Source organism: Coptis chinensis, chromosome 8 (genome assembly GCF_015680905.1).
Source record: "Coptis chinensis isolate HL-2020 chromosome 8, ASM1568090v1, whole genome shotgun sequence".
Taxonomy (NCBI): Eukaryota; Viridiplantae; Streptophyta; class Magnoliopsida; order Ranunculales; family Ranunculaceae; genus Coptis; species Coptis chinensis.
Window position 1 is genome coordinate 65240897 of NC_141463.1, and position 14003 is coordinate 65254899.

The window sequence follows — 14003 nt, forward strand, 5'->3', positions numbered from 1 at the left end:
TCAGATAAGGACTTCTTGACCGGAAATTTGGCAAAGAAAAAAAAGAAACTCTGCGATGATAATGTAGCATAGCATGAGAATCAGTCCTTTCATGTAGTGCGACGTGCCATCCTACAAATGATAATAGAATCTTATTAGAACCAGCAAGTCGTCGAGCATATTTAGCTCAACAGACAAAATGAGCTATTTAGATGGTCGGTCTCATTTGGAATAAATGAACAAACTATTTCTCAGTAATCTTTCAATTTAAATTTAAATCAGAGAAGGAAAAGCTTAGCTCAGAATTTTTTACTTTTTTATTCTCAAATGTTCGAAATGCTTTTGTAGTTTTGTTTTTGTTTTTTTCAATTATGGAAATAGGACACGAATACATAAGCACCCACCTGTAAGGTAAAGGCTGTAATCAATATTGACAGACCAAGAGAGCCAATTTCAAGGATGTTGAGATCAAGATCCATTGGGATACCTCCTATCCACGCAACAATGATGATCAATGGAACCTGAATAACAACGGGAATCATTAGGAGAAGTTCTTAGCTATGAGTGACTAATCTTGATACACCGCAGTTGTTTTTTCCGAATCACAATTTCTCACCACAAAAATAGAAATTTGGGTTGAAGACCCCAAAGCAACACCTAAACATATATCTGCATTATTCAGATTTCAAAAATTAGTTCATAGGCAAGTAAATTTTCTTAGTGAATAAATAATCAAAGAATATGTATAATGTAAGTCCACATTATATATACCAATTTATCCTTGAAAGCAAAATTATTGCTACTTTTGCATGTTCAAATGGCATTTCCAACTATGGGCAACAAGATTACACCGAGGAAGCCAACGAAATTCCCCAAGAACTTCGAAGCATCTTGAACATCAAGCCATTTGAAGATAAATCAACAAAAGGTCATCAATGAAGTCGGTATCATCGAACAAATCTTGCATATTAAAATGAGGATAAGAAATATACCTCAATCGTGCCTACAACAAATTCAGATAATAATGCTATTAAAACAGTTTATTCCCTGCAAAGCCAAGCAAACGCACTCCAAAATCCAATCACAGCCTCTTCAGCGTTGATAATATCATCTTCAACATCATCTTCCGCCTTAACACAAAAATGATAGACTTTAGTTAGCACATAAATGATAGACTCTACATGTTTATCTTCAAACTAACTAGTTAGTTAAAATGGGCAAGGAATAAAGAAAGAAAAATCAAAATGAAAGGCATTATAGATAATGACAAGTAACCTCTTTTGCTTCAAAAAACTCTCGATGAGTCTTCAATTGGAAGAAAAGGTATACAACATAGGCGATTAGCATAACGATGCTGATCACTCTTGACATCTGGAGAGTGGGATCAAATGCAAAATCTTGGTGCTCGATGTGTAACGAACCAAAGAAAGGCAAAGATGTGGCACAATAATCCCAAAAACGTAAGTAAAGAATTCACATCGGCTTGCTTCATTAATTTAGCAAAGTATTATCAAGTTGAACGATTGTGAATAAAAGTTGTGTTTAAAATCAAACTATGACCAATGTCTTACTCTATCATATTTTTGTTCCTTTTTTAGATTGGCAATACCACCACAAAAGAGAGAAGTCCCAAGAACCGGAAGTAGATTTGAAAGTATAGAACCCAAAAGGGAGTACTTCACAACATCTATTTTTCCCCGAAATAAAGCGAATAACGCAATTATAAGCTCTGTTGCATTACCACATGTTGCATTGAGTAGCCCTCCCACTGCACATACAAAAACCTACACCTATCACGATTCGTCCACAGCAAAAAACAATGACGACAACAAGAAGTTAGAAATAAATACCTGTTGGACCAGTGATGTCCCGTTTTCAGCAATTCAATACACAAGTACTACATACACATGAAAAAAAAATGTTATTAAGCAAGATAAAATCACACAATTCATAGATTTTGGCTCAATCTGGTGGTTGAAGCAAATAAAAACATGCAATATAACCTTGTACTAATCAACCTAAGGTGCCAAAAGTGTAGCGTGGGAATGGATTTAGGCGTATGAATGGGGAAATTCCTACTTTCCTTACATGTGCCCGGCCAGCCACCTAGATACTTGGTAGAATAAAATGAAATAGCTAAGTGTAGCATTGATATCAGAAATTCCTAGATCATAATATTCAGTACCCTAACTTTGCAAAAAAGACACACACACACAATCAACAAATTGAAAGCTAGTAATCTTTTTACCGTTGAGTGTTTATCTATTTGTCAGCTCAAATCACGATCAGCCAAGCGTTCCTGCCCAATATATCAATCAACAATAAGCAAACTTGCAAACTAATAGTAAAACAACAGGCATAAGAGCTTCTAAAATCAGTTTATGTACGAGAACAGTCTCCATCTCTTACTCATTCAGTCAAACACCTTAAGCCACTAAAATACCGCCGCCGCGCTTGGCAGATTACGACTCTTACTTGTCAACTTATCATAATACACCTGAAAGGAAAAACTTTTCCAAAGAAGAGTGGGAAACTTTCACAAGAGACTCAACCAGAAAAGCATTGGAAGAGCTGGTCTCTTCTCCCGACTTCAACAAATGGGTCATGCGGAATCTTTGAAAGGATCACCCTAGCACCACCCGAAATCGGGGTTCAAAAACGCTCAAGGTGGCTCCCATGGTTTTAAGCGGTTAGGTCTCTTTTTGGAAACGCTAAAAAATGCTTGAATTGATCTCCAACCTTTCCAATTGGATACCTATCCCGATCTTTGATGTCATATTTAAGGTGAGTTCAAATTACGAGAATCGTGCAAAATTTTCAATTTCTTTGTGTAATTTGAGTTCATTGGTTGGGCTGTAGTGTACATGTACACACTCGATGGATATCTAAGCTGTTTCAACCCAAGTGGATCAGAACTCCGTGATATCTAGCCTCATCGAACAAATACAGAGTTTCCTTTTACACTAAAATCCCCAAATTTTGCAAAGAAAAATTGCAATTTCTTTTTTTTTTGTGAACCCTATCAACAGCTACCAATGATATAAAGCAAAAACAATTACTTTACAGCCAAAATTGAATTTAAATAGAGCAAAAAACAATACCTGATAGCCGAAATTTGGGAGAGCTGTAGAATCTGCTTTACTGGTGACGATGAGAGACCGATAGAAGTTGAAGAAAAAAGAGAGACCGAGAGAAGTTTAGAGAGTCTGAAGTTTAGAGACCGAGAGAAGTTTAGAGACCGAGAGAAGACCGAGAGAAGTTTAGAGACCGAGAGAAGTTTAGAGAGAGTTTTGGAAGTTGAAAATACTAAGTTTGAGCGCGAGACGGTTTTTGGCCCTACTTTCTAATATTAATTTTTTTTGGGGTTTTGGCGGACCGACTTTGTCCACGGTATGCTTATTTTTTGCAGACATTAGCCACCTTTTTGTTCACATCGTTGGGTATATGAACATCAAAATACAAATTAGGCGATATTGGTTTGTTCCGTGGTATATGACATACTATATACCAATTGTTTTTCTGAACTAGTGGCTTTTGCTTGTACCGAAATTAGAAAAGTTTTTCTTACCGTGGCATATGCCTATTAGCCACTGTTATTAGAGAAACAGTGGTATATGCGCTTTGACCTACCGTGGCTAATGAGCATTTATGTAGTACTGTAACTAGGGGTGTGCACGGGTCGATTCGGGTCGGGTTTGGGACTAAACCGACAACTGAACTGACTCTATTGGTTTATACATTACAGTAACCGAACCAAACTGATTATGTTATATTAACCGAACCGAACCGAACCAATGTCTAGTCTAACCAATACTCGAACCGAACCGACTGGGTTATAGTTTAACAAATATTAACTGACCCAAACCGACCGGTTTTCACATATTCTTATATTAAATCAAATTAAATATGTATATTCTAATGAATATTATGTATAGCGGGTCGGTTCGGTTTGGGTTTGGAACTAAACCGACCTTATCGATTTTCATATATTCATAACTGAACCGAACCGATTGATAAACATAACCGACCCAAACTGGCCGGTTCAATTCGGTTCTGTCGGTTTCGCCAGTTTTATGCACACCCTACATATAATAACCATCCCTCTTACTTAATTATTAGATCATGTACACTCGTGTTACTCGCGCAATATAATCATGTATTATTAGATCGGTACAAATATTTAACTCTAGATGATTTGAATATTAAGTATGTGGATCAATTTTTCACTAAGCAACATATATATTAACAAAGACTTCAGTTCAATCTATTTCTTATTTGTGACAATACTAATAAATTTGAAATTCACTTCCTTGAAGAAAAAAAAAGAAAGGAAAAGAAAAGCAAATTAATCTAAAATTTTAAAAAATAAAAGAATGTGATACCAATACTACTTAAATAGTTGGATATATTAATAGACTTACATTCTTTTTGGCAAATAAATCATTAAGAGTGGGTGTCTCCGTCTTTTAAGCCTTTAATATTGATGATATGTAAGGCAATGAAAGACGGAGAAAAATATTGAAATTCATGGCATGAAGTGTATTTCAATGTCGGATGTGAATTAGTGTGCGATCACAGTTGTAGTATAGGTCCCCATAGCCTTTTATTTCAAGTGAGACATATGTTTGTGAAGAGACTTTGTTACGACTTCTAGTTACTTGGCAATTCTAGTTGATTTTTTCTTTCATCAACTTTTTCACTCTAAGTTTTTCAAATGTCAAACTTGGATACAATTTTACTATATGTTTTCCTCCACATATTAAATTTTGGGCTCCAAATGCTAAAGATTAGTAATAATACAAGCAGGATTTGGCTAAGTGAAATAGTAATCATATTCTAATCTAGTCCATCCAAAGCTAAACTTGAATCAAGTTTGACGCTCATTAGGCCAGAGGTTTCATTGACATTGCATCTTGCCTCATCCCCTTAGTTGTATCTCCCCAATTCGGTCTCCCTTTAGTTGTATCTCCCCAATTCGGTCTCAGTAATGAAGTTGGGAAGATCTAGTAATACACTAAAATCTTGTGGGGTATACTGGAAAGGCACCTAACCCTGGGGTGAGGTTGCGCCAGATACTTGGAAAGGTGCCTAGCCCGTGGGGGTGAGGGTTGCGCCAGATATACATTCTACCATCTTGAAGGTGTTCGAGATCTATGACATAAATAATTGATTCGCCAAATTCTAACGTCGGGGCATTTCTGGATCGTTTTGCTACAAATTCTATAAGAAGTCCGTCGTTAAGCGTGCTCTGACTACTGAGAGTAGTCCTCAGATGATAAAGTGACCTCCTGGGTAGCTGTTATTGGAGTCAAATCCCCACACTATTGGATGTTTGCGGTGACTAAGTGGGAATAATATTGACAAGACATATGGTTACAGATCTAAAGTGCGCCTCGCTAGTACAGTTATGGATTGAGATAACCATTGTTTGAATCTTATTTGAGTGACACATGAGCCGTGTATGCCACTAGAACAGACACTTCCTTTCACTTTTCTTAGAGCAATTGTTGTCTTTGATCTACAACAGGTTTCAAATTCAATTTTAATCAGAAAACTACATATGCCACAATCATCTTACTCCGGCCTTATAAGTTTTCATGACAGTATTATAATTTCATATAGTAAACAAATTAGTGAGGCATACCTTAACAAGTAAGAAAACATTGTAATAAACATGTAAAAGTATCTTACTAAAGATAGTTATATACATTACACATTGTTGCAAAGAACAAAAGAGATCGAAATTATCCATTAATATAAACGGACCTCCAAACACATGCAATGTTGCTATATATGTAGTTGTATATACCTAAATTATACCAATAAAGATTTTTTTTAATATAGGAAGAGTTTTTTGTCTTTTCACAATACATATCTATGCTAGCTTAAATGCATACATGCCAAATAGCAACACTTGTCCTCCACTTGTTTTTCTTAACGCCGTTCTCACTTTCTTCTCTAGTTGTTTACAACCATCTTTTTCTTCTTAATTCAAATCTTATTCAATTTTGCTTCAAACCCTAATTGATTTGAAATTCTCAATCGTTGGTAACAATTCTGGTATGCTTTTTAATTACAATTATTATTTTTTTACTTTGGAAGCTCGTACTTCCTTATTTATATATGTTTCCAGGTATTATATTGTTTATCAAAATATGGTCAATTTCATATAGTTTGAGTTTGCATGTTGGAATTAAGTAATCGAATTTATGTGTCATGCCATAGATTTGAAGTACCTCTAGATTTCATCCAGGAATAATACTAGGTAATTTCTCCTTTTTTGAATTTTTTGTTTATTGATTGATATATATGGTTTTCTTCTCAATTGTTTTGGAAAATCATTCAATGAGTATTGATTTCGCTGTTGTACTTTCTAGTTTCAAAATTTCTTTGAATCTTTGTAGCGTTGAATGGTTTTAAATTTAATTGGTTCACTCCTTAGGAGAAGTCATATTGTATAGGCTACTGATCGACTTCACGGAGAAATTAAATCATTGGCATCAAATTTAATCATGTCCAGTTTCAATGAAGTAACAAATAAAATCACCCACTTCAATTTGTCATAATGTTGTAAAATCCTGGCCTATCGATCAACATAGTACTACATATGTACATACATATGCATATTTATAATTTGCCACTACATAGTACATACATACACACGATAGAGTAAAGACTATATATTTTTTTCTTTAAACAATAGGAATTAAGTAAATAAGGAGATCTGCTATAGAAGTAAAGGTAATAAAAGTGCTAATTTTATTCCACATATCATAAATTGATTTTTAGCAATCTCCGATGGACGGCAAAACATCACCATCCACATCAAGATTGACTGCTCTTTCCTTCCATCCAACTGACGATGAAATCATTATGTACCTAAAGCGCATGGTTTGTGGAGGTCCGATCAACTGCCATTACATTGATGAAAAGAATGTGAACACACTTGAACCATGGGATCTTCTAGGTCAGTAGCATTTCCCCCCTCCTCATTAGCTAGGTTAGATTGATCTCATTTTATTTATAATCACAAACATGTATATATGATATTTCTTACTTGTTTCACTCTAGCTCAGTCATTTGGGAACAGTGGAATCCAAGAGTGGTACTTGTTTAGTATACCTCACATAAATCAGGGGATTTATCGTGCCACTGATCAAGGCTATTGGAAAGTAACAAACAATGATGGCCAAGCTATTGAAGGAAATAGTGGAATTATCGGATTTAAGAAAAATCTTGCGTTTTATGTTGGGCATGCTCCAAATGGTGAGAAAACAGATTGGATCATGCATGAATACAGACTTGTTGACAAAGATTTAGCAAAAAATGGTTACGCATTGGTATGACTAAGTTATACTCATTCACATAAAGAATATTATGTGTACATGTAATTGAAATGCACGTTTTATTTCTAACTTGTTTCGTTTTCTGTGGAGAAGGACACTTTTGTGCTTTGTAAGGTTTTCCAAGAGCAATATTCAAGGCCTGAAAGTAGTGAGCAATCTGGCGTGCTCATAATGCGAGATGAAACTGACACTAAAGAGACATATAATGAAGAGGTATTCAATGTTTCACTTACAATCTTACAAGTTCCATCTATCTACATCTCATACCTTTCTATAACATGAAATGATAGTAAGCTATTAATTGTAGAGTTCGTATTTGGAATATAGGGATATTTTTTCTTTCCTTTCCTTTCATGTTTTTTAAAAAATAAAAATAAAAATAATATATATATATATATATTGAATATCAAAAGAAAACTCATACGTACAAAGGTAGTAGGGGACAAGTGCGCAACAAGTTGCACAATTAGTCTTTTTTTAACAGCAAATCCTATCCTCCTAAATACGTACTCATTAGAACTAGCCAGCTGACATTATTATTATTATTATTATTATTTTTTACCCATATAATAAGTTCTGATAGAAAATACAATATAGGAGAAAAGAAAATTAAAGTTTACTGATCCAACTATTTACAATAGTACCTAACTCAGTTGTTTTATACGTGCTATGATATGAATTTGGAGTTTCCTAATAAATAAGTTGCACATGTACCTAATATATAAGTTCCACATGTAGCACCAGGCCTTGGCAATTGCACAAGAAAATGTTGACCTTCCCTTGGGTCCTCATGGCGAGGATGTTGGTTTCAATCAGTTCCAGGCTCCTCGGGATGAAGTAGAAGCAGACAGTGATAGTGGCAGTGACACCATGGATGAAAACGACGACCTGGTTGATGCTCTCAATTTTGATGACTATATCCAAATGGAAATTAACCCGATGAATCTAGCTGAAGTCAATAATGAAGGATATTTTGAACTAGATGATTTTGAGAATCCTTTCAATGATGAGCCACCATTTGATGGAAACTTTGATGGTAATGAGTTTGTTCTCCCAGGCGAGGCTGACGCTAACATACTAGAGGGAGGAATCTCTGATTCAGATCAATCAGTCTTGACCCAAGAGGTATGTAACAACATAAAAGGAAACATTCAACATTTACAAGCTAGAACTATTTCTAATATAGATTTTTATTATTTATATTTATATCAGGTAGCTCATCCGTCCCCACAATCCTCCAATACTGGTAGCAGTGGTGCATCGTCATCATTTTGATCTTTGAATTTTCGTTAGTTACCGATCTTCTCTTGTTTATTTCGTACCTAGTGATAAGATCAACGATAGAGTGTGTGGTCTTTTGCATTAGTCTATTAGCTAATCAAGATTCTATTGGTTGGGGTTTAAATGTTATTATTTTGCAGAAAAAAAAGGTGAATTAGTCGATTGGGTATATCTATTAATAAAAACAAGAAAATCCTCATTGCTGTTATTTAAATACAATATCAAATCATACAAAGTTATGGTATATTCAATTGTATTATTTTGTTAATTACTTTGAATTTTCCATGTATACCTCAAAAATATTTTGTGAATTACTTATGCTTAATTGTGTTTGTTCTTGTGATGACGATGAGAACTTCTTCTTAGCATTATGACAATCTAGGCAAAGAATGCTCTCGTAGTATATTTTTCTCCTTGAGGGAACCAAAAAATTGCATCAATACCTTATGCGAAACACAACATTTACTGTCTCTTATCTAGTAGATTTCCAATTTATACATAAAAAAGAACCCAAAAACAATTGAAGAAAGTTATTGGCTAGATCTTTACTATATAGACAAATATGAGCAGTGTTTTAGTGTACATCCCAGGGGCAATTTGGTCATTTCACTGTTTAAAAATAGTTTTTTTTTAAAGGCAAAATCGTCATTTTCCATTTAAGAAAAAGAAAAAAATTATTTTTGTCAACATCATGGGCTCCACATTTATTGTTCATAGTTTATTTTTGATGAATAGTGTTTTGGTTTACGTCACGATGGGCATTTTGGTCATTTTGTTTTTTTTTTTTTTAAAGAGTAAAAAAGTAATTTCATATCAATTTTTTTTAAGAGAAAATCTAGAGTACTCAAGCTGTACCTGTACTTTCAAATCTGAGCCCTCTAATAACCAAAAGGTGAGGGTGTATTGCCCCACAAAGTCTATAACCAAGGGATGAGATGCCAGCGCACCCATACATCCCGTGTACTCTAGAACTGCTATTTTTTAAAATATAAATGTGGGTAGCACTAAGTGTAAAAAGGTAAAAAATATATTGACACATGTCAATTGAGATTTGATCTCATGGACCCATATTAGTATATTATCATAACACACATACATTATACTTTAGAATTAGTAGAAAGTCTTTTGTTTACATTGGAATTTTTTTTGAACAATTTGGATTTGTAAATATGCATGCAAGCATAATTTTTTAATTTCACATTTTTATCAAGATGTGAGTCCTAATTTCTCAAATTTACTCTATTTAGATGTGGGTCCCATTGAAGAAAAAAACAAAAAAAATGAAAAGTAAATAGTTGGAGGTTTTATCACTCATATAACACATAGAATAAAATATATATATTGGAATAAAAATTTTATTGTTTGTTGAAATTTATAATTTCTTTAATGCATTTACCAAATTGGAGTAATAATAATTAATAAATATAAATACGCACGACGTGCGTGCATAGTTGCTTAGTAATTATTAGATGGTCTATCCTTTTCCATATCTAAGAAGTAGTACTAAACTAATACGCAATTCGATGCACCATCAACGGTTCCCATTCCACAGTCCACTAAAATAGACAAATAGTTAGTTGGTGCGTACGTACTATAAAAACACACCCCCACCCCCACCCCCAGTGGGGATCGAAGAAAAAAAAGAAAAGAAAATAATAATGGACCGAGACTGGGGATGATAGTCACAAATTCGGAATTCGGCATCAATTCGACAAAGAAGAAATCGTTAATTCGTACAAATTCGTTAAAAAAATCGGAAAAAATCAGGAAAGCCATAAATAATTAAAACATAAAATAGTATGCAGTGTGTGATTGTGCATCATGTCAGGATTACTTCGAGCATATATCAAATTCAAATTTTATAAATATATATGTAAAGTCTTGTTATATCTTACGATATCCTCCAAATAATTGCAATTTAGAAAGTAAATATATTTAAAAAATTAATAGAAAGCTATCCATCATCAAAAAAATTGGAAAAAATCGTTAAAAATCGCTAAAAATCGGTAAACATCGAGAATTCGGAGACTTTTACCGTTTTTATTGTTTATTAGTTTTGAAATTCGGTAACCTGTCCATTCGGAGACTTTTTACGTTTTTTTGAAAAAATCAGAGATTTTTGTGACTATGCTGGGGATCGAAGCCGGGTGGTGGAGGCACAGCCTCCGCCCAAAACGAAGCCATTGACCGAAGAGAAAGGCTCAGAAGACTAGCCCTCGAAACCATTGACCTAGCCAAAGACCCATATTTTATGCGCAACCATCTCGGCAGGTAAAATAAAATATAACCATTATTATTATTATTATTATGTTAATTTTGTTAAATTAATTTTATGTTTGTGTGCAGTTACGAGTGTAAGCTGTGTTTGACATTACATAATAATGAAGGGAATTATTTGGCACATACACAAGGGAAACGTCACCAGACTAATTTGGCTAAAAGAGCTGCTCGTGAAGCTAAAGAATCCCCGGCTTTACCTCAGCCACATAAGCGTAAAGTTAATCTTCGCAAATCAGGTTTGCCTTTATTGTTTTCTTTGTTATCAATATTAGGGGTTACTCTTATGGTTGGAAGTTGTCTTTATCTTCCCGGGGGTAATAAGGATTTGGTAAGAATAGATTACTTGTGTACATTGAGAAAAGGAGAGTAGAAATATAGGTGTTATACTTTTTTTTGGTGAAAAGTAGTAAATGAATTGTTGGGAAATAGTGTGTATGATAAAATGTTCAGAATAGTTATTTACCTGCTATGGGACTGGGACTGCGATAAATACGAGTCCCCTTGTATTTGAATGTGTTTTGGAAATAGATATCCTACCACCTTCTGACATTTCCCCCTCTTCCTTCCGAATAAGCTAGGCTTAGTTGTACAACATTTGACATACAATTTTCTATGACGAGAATGAGATTATAGGCCATAATTCCTAGTGCAAAAAATTTGGTCATCATGAGTAAGTGTCTACTTGTAACCCTTGTGTGGTTCATGAATGAACCTTTATTTGTATCCATGACATAATCTTGACTTCCTTCTTTCACTTGCAGTTAAAATTGGGCGGCCCGGCTACCGGGTAACTAAGCAATTTGATCCAGAGACAAAGCAGCGGTCTCTTCTCTTCCAGGTGTTTATCTTTTTTCTTTAAGTGTTTAGGTCTTCAGAACTCTTATGTTGATATCTTTTATTTGATCAGTAGGGTTTACTATTATTATTATAGATTGTTGTTTACCTTTTTCATTTTCTTGTTTTAAACTCTTTGCATTTAGCTATTGCTTGGCTCTATTACTAGTTGGTTGTATAAGGTTAGTAGTAAACTGACTTGCTATTACCTTGAGTTATGTGCAGATTGAGTATCCTGAAATTGAAGATCTTACAAAGCCAAGACACAAATTTATGTCATCTTATGAGCAGGTATATGCTATACATTTTTTTTTTAGGTATATGCTATACTTTTTTTTTTTTAGTAAAAAAATAAAAATTATGATATCAATCCTTGTTGTTCTCTTTTATTTCCTTTTCCCTTTGGTCCTTTTTGTCTACTTTTAATTGACGGCACATTGCTGTTCTGACCATTCTTGTATGTGTGCTAAGCACCCTACTGGAAGTACTGTCACAATTTGAATCTAACAAACTTGTGTTTTTTTCTCTTTGGTGCCAGAGGATTGAATCATGTGATAAAAGGTATCAATATCTTCTGTTTGCAGCAGATCCGTATGAGATAATTGCTTTTAAGGTATGTTGATGATGCAGTATTTTTGTCTTTCAGATTTCGTTGTTTGATATTTATTGTTGTGTTCTATTTTTACCTTTTGTTTCTTCACGAGCAGGTTCCTAGCATAGAGATTGACAAGTCATCATCGAAGTTGTTCACTCATTGGGATCCAGATTCGAAGATGTTCACGGTTTGTCTTGAAATTTCTTTATGTTTTACCTGTATGACTTATAAATGAATTTACATTGGTAAAAATCTAATGTCCATGTGTGATGAATGTGCAGTTGCAATTGTACTTCAAGGTTAAGCCACCAGAGGCAAAACCTGCTCTAGTTGCCAATGGAACAGAAGCTCCTGGTATTTTCTCGAAGCCACTGCCACCACCACCTCAAGCACCACCTCCTCCAACTTCACAAGGTGCTCCTCCTGCAAATCCTCCTAGAGGCCCACCACCTAGATCTGTGCCACCGCCTCCTCCTATGCATACAGGAAATGGGCCTAGACCTATGCCACCTGGTGGAAGTCTTCCAGTCCCACCTCCACCTCCAGTTGGGAGTGGTACAATGGCAAATTTCACTCCAAGTACTCAAGTTAGGCCACCGCCAATGATGCCACAAGGTTTCCCAGGGCAACAAATTCCAGGTCAAGGAGTTCGTCCGCCCCCCCAAACATGGGACAACAACTACTGAGATGAGATAGCCTGTTTAACAATGTTTGAAGATTCATGGCTTGTTTACAACTTTACATTACATAGTCTCGCTGGAGTTATGAAGCCTGAAGACTTGGGGCCTCTGCACTGTACTGTACTGTACTCAATTATAACACTATTTTGAACCAATGGTTTAAAAGTACTTTTGAGTTCAGTTTTCTGCCTTGTTGAATGAACTGAATTTTCACTTGATTGTTACTAATTTTGCACTCGTTGGCATCTGTCTTATGTGTACCAGTTACTGTATCTTTGGTACCTTATAAGATGTAGCATCGGTTCAGGGTGCAAGTTGCACTGTGCAACACACGCCCTTTTGGGGCTTTTGTGTTGATGTTGATCCTCTTTTTCTTTTGGATAACTGTGTTGACCAATATGAAGCTATTCGTTTGCGATTTCAATCAATGAAGCTGTCTCATATATCTGATAAAATGAACACAATATGACGTTGAATGATTGAATGAAAGATGTGTTAATAATCGGGCAATATTAGTGCAGTATTGCTTAATGATGCTTCTTGTACCTTCAAAATTTCACAAGGAATTCACTTCTGTATGTAATGTTTTGCACATGAAAGTAAATTGTCTCTTGATACGAACTGAAACATATTGCTTGCATTAGCGATTTAAAGATGTCTGAATCAAATGTTATGATTATAAAAACTCTTATAAAAATGTATACCCTGATTTTCCTCTGCTTTCTCCCTTTGGATTTCCAAAGCTACGAGATTTTTAAAGAACATGTCAGTCTATTTTGGACCTTTTCTGCGACTTTAAACGCATGAAACACACCGTTAAGCAGCAGAGTTATACTGAAGAAACTCAAGTTGTATACCACTGTGAGATTGAGATTTTGTAGTGTGTGGTTTTGCTAACGACTTCGACCTTGGAGTCTGATTTCCCAGTAAATAGTTTTGCAATTGAGATCATTTCCTTAAATTAATGCAGTAGCGATATTTTGCAGCTTGATTTAATTGCAGGCTTGG

The 14003-nt window shown here is 34.9% G+C and overlaps 2 protein-coding genes and 1 pseudogene across 5 annotated transcripts; 2 read left to right on the forward strand and 1 right to left on the reverse strand.

Annotated features, from left to right (window-relative positions):
• LOC147482464 (vacuolar cation/proton exchanger 3-like) lies at window positions 1-2585 on the reverse strand (annotated as a pseudogene).
• A 3322-nt stretch (window positions 2586-5907) lies between these two features.
• LOC147482465 (NAC domain-containing protein 53-like) lies at window positions 5908-8775 on the forward strand. 4 transcript variants are annotated; one of them, XM_086578091.1, is made up of 7 exons: window positions 5927-6039; window positions 6205-6244; window positions 6769-6946; window positions 7051-7319; window positions 7419-7538; window positions 8064-8450; window positions 8538-8775. In XM_086578091.1, the coding sequence occupies exons 3-7, from the start codon at window positions 6778-6780 to the stop codon at window positions 8598-8600; spliced, it is 1008 nt and encodes a 335-aa protein (XP_086434217.1). In that variant the 5' UTR covers window positions 5927-6039; window positions 6205-6244; window positions 6769-6777; the 3' UTR covers window positions 8601-8775. The 4 variants fall into 4 exon arrangements, with proteins under 4 accessions (XP_086434216.1, XP_086434220.1, XP_086434217.1 ...); XM_086578090.1 differs by lacking the exon at window positions 6205-6244 and having other exon boundaries at window positions 5908-6039; XM_086578094.1 differs by lacking the exon at window positions 6205-6244 and having other exon boundaries at window positions 5908-6039; window positions 8070-8450.
• A 1857-nt stretch (window positions 8776-10632) lies between these two features.
• Window positions 10633-13242, forward strand: LOC147482466 (uncharacterized). Its single transcript, XM_086580118.1, has 7 exons — window positions 10633-10877; window positions 10953-11122; window positions 11648-11724; window positions 11946-12011; window positions 12259-12333; window positions 12428-12502; window positions 12597-13242. The coding sequence occupies exons 1-7, from the start codon at window positions 10858-10860 to the stop codon at window positions 12999-13001; spliced, it is 888 nt and encodes a 295-aa protein (XP_086436244.1). The 5' UTR covers window positions 10633-10857; the 3' UTR covers window positions 13002-13242.
• Window positions 13243-14003: the final 761 nt, after the last annotated feature.